Source organism: Otolemur garnettii, unplaced genomic scaffold (genome assembly GCF_000181295.1).
Source record: "Otolemur garnettii isolate 467f Iridium unplaced genomic scaffold, OtoGar3 scaffold00092, whole genome shotgun sequence".
In the NCBI taxonomy this organism is placed as follows: domain Eukaryota; kingdom Metazoa; phylum Chordata; class Mammalia; order Primates; family Galagidae; genus Otolemur; species Otolemur garnettii.
Genome location: NW_003852487.1, coordinates 5583135 through 5589575, shown reverse-complemented (window position 1 = coordinate 5589575; position 6441 = coordinate 5583135). Strand labels below are relative to the sequence as shown.

The 6441-nt window shown below is 62.7% G+C and overlaps 1 protein-coding gene across 2 annotated transcripts in view; it reads right to left on the bottom strand.

Moving 5' to 3' along the window:
- The window catches only part of PDGFA (platelet derived growth factor subunit A), an 18490-nt gene extending 13758 nt beyond the window's left edge, over nucleotides 1-4732 (bottom strand). For both annotated transcript variants that reach the window (XM_003795463.3, XM_012808695.2), the window contains exons 1-2: nucleotides 4005-4732; nucleotides 2540-2636 (exon numbers count right to left, since the gene is read on the bottom strand). In XM_003795463.3, coding sequence (XP_003795511.1) covers nucleotides 2540-2636; nucleotides 4005-4067 — 160 coding nt within the window. In that variant the 5' untranslated portion in view covers nucleotides 4068-4732. The remainder of the gene's footprint in view (nucleotides 1-2539; nucleotides 2637-4004) is intronic.
- Between the last annotated feature and the right edge of the window lie 1709 nt (nucleotides 4733-6441).

Here is a 6441-nt window from a genome sequence, read left to right as displayed (position 1 = left end):
GTGGCTGGCGCCTTAGCCGGTTGAGCTATAGGCGCCGAGCCTTGAAATCTGTTCTTAGGCTTTCCCTCTGCCTTCTGTGTACACATCCTCCACCCATCATCCTGGGGAGAGTTAATGACCCAAGATGGGAATACTCCATGGCACCCAAGAGCCAGGCCAGCTACTTCAGAGAACAAGGACCCTTGCCACTACCACTTCACACAGGTGGGATAGGCCGCCAGTCACTATACCACCACACATTAAAAAAATCAACTGTCCCTCACTCTGCACACACCCTCCAGATGCCTAGTGCTTGATGATGAGCAGCATAGCAGTCCCACCAGCTCAGGCACCACAGGCAAAGAGCCACAAGCTGGGAGGAAATACCTTGCTCAGTCTCCCCATCTGTAAAATGGCCATATAGGCTGCACACTGAGAGGAGCTACATGCTCCAAGTGGGCCCCCATAGGTCAGGGTAGGGGCTGGCCTCCCTGGAGCTCACCTAGATAACTCCAAGCCTCTTTTCTGCCTTCCGTAGACCCAGCAGCAAGAATGTCAGGAACTCAAGACCAGGTAACCTACTCTCGGAGAACCGTCCACATGGGTCTATACCACCAGGCCAGAGGCTGGTCTCCACCAGTTCTGTTTCCACAGCTAGGGAGGAGTTCAAGTCACAAAAGGCACCTCAAGGGGCAAGGCCTCCCTACTTTGCTCCCCCACCCAAAGTTTCCCAGGCAAACTTTTGGACAGGTAGCAGAAGACTGGTACCCACTCTCTGCATTCCCCGGGCAGGAGGCAGAGGAGCTCTGGAGACACTTTTATAGGAAGCAATTTGAAACCAGCCAGGAGGACAGGCTGGTGCATCTCAACTTTTTCTGTTTGGACCCACCCCAAGAGGCTGGGGGTGGTGGGGGGGTCAGGAATGCAGCCACAAAATACCACAGAGGTGCAAAGCTAAAGGGGTAGGGGTGGGGGTGGGGTAGGGGTGGGACTGCAGAGACTAGAATAAGAATGGTCCTCCCAGCAAGTGAATGGCCCATTTCCCTACAGCATCCAAAGCCCATCCCACAAGGAGGCCCAGCTCTCCACAGCCCTCACTTCTCAAGCCAGACAAAAAGCCCTGGAACCTTCTCTGAGAGGCAGCTCTCCACCTCCACATCCAGAGGACCAGGAATGCAGGCTCGTGTTTTCCCCAGCGGCTCAAAGCCAAGCCCTTCTCCCCAGGGTTACTATTCCAGGGACCAGATCAAAATCCCCCCAGGCCAACTCTGATCTTCAAGTGAAATTCTACCCAGTCTAGATAAGTATCAGTCAGAGGATTTCCTGGGTCAAGAAACTACAGAAACCATCAGCCGTTAGAAAATGGTTTTGGCATGAAACGAAAATAGTTCAGGCCTTTCCACCACCATAATTAGGTACAAATTTCCAAATGACTAGACCATGTGATTTTACTTAATTCCACCACCCCCCCCCCCCCCCACCCCCGTTTTCAGAGTAGTTTGCAGGGAGAGAAAAACCTTCATTTCACTTAAAATTCTTCCAATTCTACTGCCTTTGGTTACTCTTTTCAACAAGTTCATCTTAGGCCTTTTTTAAAGCCATGGACAAGGTTTCCCACATGAGCACTTCCCTAAGCTAACTCCCATGTTGAAGTCATGGGGCCAAGTGTTAATTTTGAAAAGGGCACCACCAAGATGGGAGCAAGGACTCAGCTTCTAAGAAGGGGCTCTCTCCAGCCCTTGCAGAGAAGAGATTGGCGGGAAGCCACCCAAGCCCACCGCCACTCTCCCCACCCACAGTCAACCTAGGTCCCTGGATAGTGAGAAATCTCTTTAACTCTTGCTGACCCAGTCTAGTCCAACTCTGCAGCTGATACCCACTTTGAAACTCTCCCTTACAAATAAACTGTTTCCTGAAGTGGCCAGGCTCCAGCCCCAGAGGGTGAGTCCCCAAATAGACCCTAACCAGCAGATGTGTGCAAGTTGTGCCTTTTTATTGAGTCGTGAAAGGAGAAAGACCAGAGCCTGTCAGCCCTGGGGCAACAAGGCACCGGCTCCCCATCACAAAGGCCTGGCCAACAGGCAGCTCCTCCCTTGGGCGGCCGGTGCCGGTGGACCAGGAGCCGTTCCTGCCCCCTGGGTCCTCCTTCGCGGACTGTCGTCCGGCTCTCCAGCCAAGGCTCTGTGCCCAGGGCCTGGGCCGGCTCCCGCAGCTCCTTGGGCCCCTGGGCAGGCGCGAGGCCGGCACACCTGGCTGGGGCGCCGGCGCCCTCTATGCGGCTGAACTTTCTGTGACACACGCGGCATTTTCCTTAAATGCGAAAACAATCCCTGGGCTAGTGAGCAGCGCTCGGCCGCTGCTGAGAGAGAAAGTGGCGATTGGAAGAGAAACTCCTGACTCATCCGCCTGGGCGTTTATGGCCGAGGATTGGATTCTGACCTTTCGGTGCGCTCCTGCGCGGCGCCCGGGCCTGGCTCGAGCACAGGAGGAGGCGCGGGGAGCACAGACTCCCCGCCCGCCCGCGCCCTCCCCGCACACTAGAAGAAGGGGCGCGATTTACCTACGGAGTCTATCTCCAGGAGTCGCTGGAGGTCCCGGATGCTGTGGATCTGACTGTGCGCCAGCCTCTCAATCACCTCGCGGGGGATCTCGGCCTCCTGCAAGCAGAGGCCACACGGTCAGCACCCGCGGCCCCGGCCCCACCGGCTCGCACCCCGGGCCGCCGAGTGTTCCTCTTCCCTGGGCCGAGGCGGCCCCGGAAGGGCTAGCCGCAGCCCCCACACCAGCCCACGCCGACCCCAAATTTTCCGACTCATCCGTGTCTGCCCTTTGGAAAATTAAAGTCCCCCCTCACCTTTAAATTTTCAAACAAAAGCCCCCGCACACTGGCCCCTCAGCCCGGGTGTCAGTTACAGAAGGTCTGGGGGCGGTGAGGGGGCCGGGGAATTTCTGATTTAATAGTGAGATCAACATCTTGAAAGACCAAGTTGAAATGCGTCACGGATCGACGACGAAAGTCCTAGCAGCCCTAACACTTTAATCTAGCCAGAGGCTTAAATTTCACGCCCCGGAATCCCGAGTGAACCCGCGGAGAGGAGGTCTCTACGTCTCACAAACGCGCGCGCACACACACACACACACACACACTCACTCACACACTCGCCCCACCCCGGGCTCGGCCCAGCCGCGGCCCTAGCGCCGACTGAGACACCCGAACCCACCCGCAGCTGTAAAAGGCTACCAGGGAAAGCGAGGGTTAATATCAACCCTCTGCGCCCCCACCACCACCCTCACTCTGGCCCCTCACTCTCCTCCGGACCTCCGGATTTTTTAAGGGAGTCGGGGGTCGCTGGAGGAGCCTCTAGCACCAAGTTCCCACGACGGGGGCTGCAGAAACTCATTCATCAGAGCATAGCTCCCGGGGACTCAGGATTGAGGGGCGGGGGGGGACGGCAAGGTGGGAGGGCGCTGGCGCCTGGCCCGGCCCCAGCTCGCCTAGCTCAGCCACCTGTAAGCAGGCCCCGGGCGGGCGGGACTGCCCGGGCTCTGCACCCGGCCAAGCTTGGGGACCTGGAACCCGGGGGCTGCGTTATAGGCACTGCCCACCCTTCCCGGCCGGGGCTTCCGTCGCAGCCATCTCTACCTGTTTGCCCGCTGCCTTCCTCACCTCCCTGGGCTCCGCCAGCTCATACACACCCCCTTCCCCGCTCCCCGCTACTGCATTACCCGCCGTGCCCCAGCTACCCCTCCCGGAAAGGCGTCCGCGCCCCGCGAAGTTTCTCCCCACTCGTCCACCTCGCCGATCTTCATTCCCTCCAAGGCAGAGCGACGCAACATACTGGAAACTCACCAGACACACTTAGCATGGCAGAAAATAGAACCTACTTCAGAAATTTTAAAAATCCACCCAACCAGAGAAATTAAAATGCTCTCCGCACATCTCAGGGAACCCCAGGCAGCGGGCGGCCACGGAAGGCGTGAGCCGGGGGAATTGGAGGGGGACAGGGCGCGGGGGCGGCACCAACCTCGGCCAGGACATGGGCGAGGTAACCGCAGCCGAGGAGCAGCAAGCAAGCCCAGGTCCTCATCGCGTCCCGAGGCGCGGGCGGCTCGGCGGGGAGGCGAGGCCGCGGGGCGGGCGCTCCAGCCGGGCTCCTGTGGCGGCGAAATTCAGTACCATCCCTCAGGGAGCGCGGCCCGGAGGGTGGCGCGGGGAACAGGGAGCCGGCGGAGCGCGCCCGGCGCGAGCGTGAGTGCGGAGAGAGGCAGACAGCGCCAGCGAAGAGGAGGAGAAACAGGGAGTGCGCGCCCGCAGCGCCGGGAGCCTCCCGGGCCGCCGGGTAGAGGGTGGGGACGGAAGGGGCGGAGGGCGGGGGTTGGGCTTCTTCCTTGGTGCGTTCTCGGTGCTGGCCGCCGCCGCGCTCGCTCCTCAGCGCTGGCTTTAGGAGCGCCTCGGCCGATAATTCTGCATATTTGCGGGCATCAGCCCCAAGAGGGACTCCAGAGCAAGGCTGGAGCTGTTGGAGCCGCAGCCGCCGCACTACCGATCACCTGTCTGGACGCCCGGCCCGGCCTCTGCTGCGGGCTTGCGATCTCCCTGCGAGCTGCAGGCTGCAGACTGCCCTGCGCACCCACCGCCGGGCTCGCTCTCGCCTCCGGCCTCCTCTCGCAGCTGCCTACTGGCCGGGCACAGTGCGGCCCAGCCCTGAGAGGCTCGGCGGCCTGCGTGCGCCCCTCCACGGCGCGCCCTCGGCTCCAGCGCCGTGCTCCGCCCTCCACCAGCCCGGGCCCGGCAGCGCCCGGGGCCTCGCCCGCCTGGCAGCTGCTGCCCGCGCGGGCCTGAGGGCGGGCGCAGGGCCGAGCCGGCGCCGCTGCCGCAGCTGCTGCCAGTAGAGAGGAGGAGAGCAGACAGGCCTGGCTTGTTGGAGTTGTGTGGGTTCCGCGGGGCGCGTGTGTGGAGCCGGCCAGCCTCGGGGGGGGGGTTATAGCGCGGCTGCCGCGCCCCTCCCCCGCCCCTCCCCCCGCCTCCCCCGGATTCCGGGCCCAGGACCCGAACCTCGGAAGCGCTCTAGGGTCGCGCCGGCCCGGCAGGGCCCAGACGCCAACCACCGCCACAGAGAGCACACACGCGCTGAGGCAGGCAGCTAAATCCATCAAAGACCCGCGCCGGGCTCTGAGCACAGGCGCCGGGGCTCCCGCGCGCCCCTCCCTCGAGCTTGCCCACCCTCCAGTGCCAGCTGCAATCCTGCGGCACCGGGGGAGGGGAGGAGGCCGCCGCAGAAGCGCCGCCGTGGCCGGCTCGTTTCTTTCGGGCCCCAGCGGCTGCAGAGGGCAGCGCCGAGAGCTGCTGCGCCAAAAAGGGCCAGAGAGCCGGCCCCCAACCCCCGCCCCGGCGATCGCCTTCCTACGTTTGGATCCAAGGCCCCTACTTTACCCTCTCCATAAAAGGAGGAGAAGTCAGTCATTCGGGAGAGGTGGGGCTGGTTTAGGGGCGCGTCTGGGGCACTCACCTGGCGGCTACCGCCCAAGATCCGAAGCCTGGGGCATCTGAATGAGGAGCCTCCACCCACATTTCGACAGGCGAGGGATCCCAGGTCCAGGGAAGGGGCTGCTGCCTGCCTAACCCCCACCCTGGGACCCCAAGCTTCCCAAGTGTGCACTTCCTCCAGGGTGGTCGGCCCGAGGCTTGAGCCGGGACCTCAAAGGGGTGGAAGGGAACGAGGAAAAAGAAGCCGCACGTGAGGAACCCCCAAGTTCGGAGCTTCCCGCGTCTGAATCCGCGGGGTACACAGAGCGCCACCTCCGGCCAAGGCGCAGCGCAGAGCCGATGCGGGGGAGCTGTGTGCGCAGAGGCCAAGGTCTGAGCGCGGCTAGACAGCTCCCACGCCGCGAAAGGGCAGTGCGCCCGCACGGGTGGCTTCCGCCTACAAGTGGGATGGGACCCCGATTGCGGGTCCATATGCGCAACAGAGTGCTTTCTCCACAGTGTGTGCATGCCCTGCAACCGGGGTGGTGGGCCATGCGGACCCCAAAGCTATACCGCCTAGGCCCCTGAAGCCTACGAGACGCATGCGTGGGTGCGTGGGCGGCCGAGGAGAATTCTACCCGCTCCAGCCATCACCCGCCCCCATCCTGTGGATTAAGCCCCCGCCCCCGCCGCTGCTGCCCTCCCGCCAGACAAAGGCAGTAAAGGCTCGCCCCGCAGGCGGTCTTTCATCCCCTGCTCCGCCGGCTCCAGCATTTCAAAGGCCGAGTCCGGAGTGTGCTTAGGGGCGCTCGCCTACCCCCAAATTCCTGGAGGGCGGGGCCTCGCCTGCTGCCCTTAGTGGGTCCCATCCACCCACGCCCTCCTACACCTCCAAACACCTGTGGCCCCCTCCTTCCCCACGTTCCTCCCTCACCCGGGCCCCAGCCCCGCCGGGCGCCCCCGGCGGTCAGGAGCACTCTCCAGTGGTCAGGAGG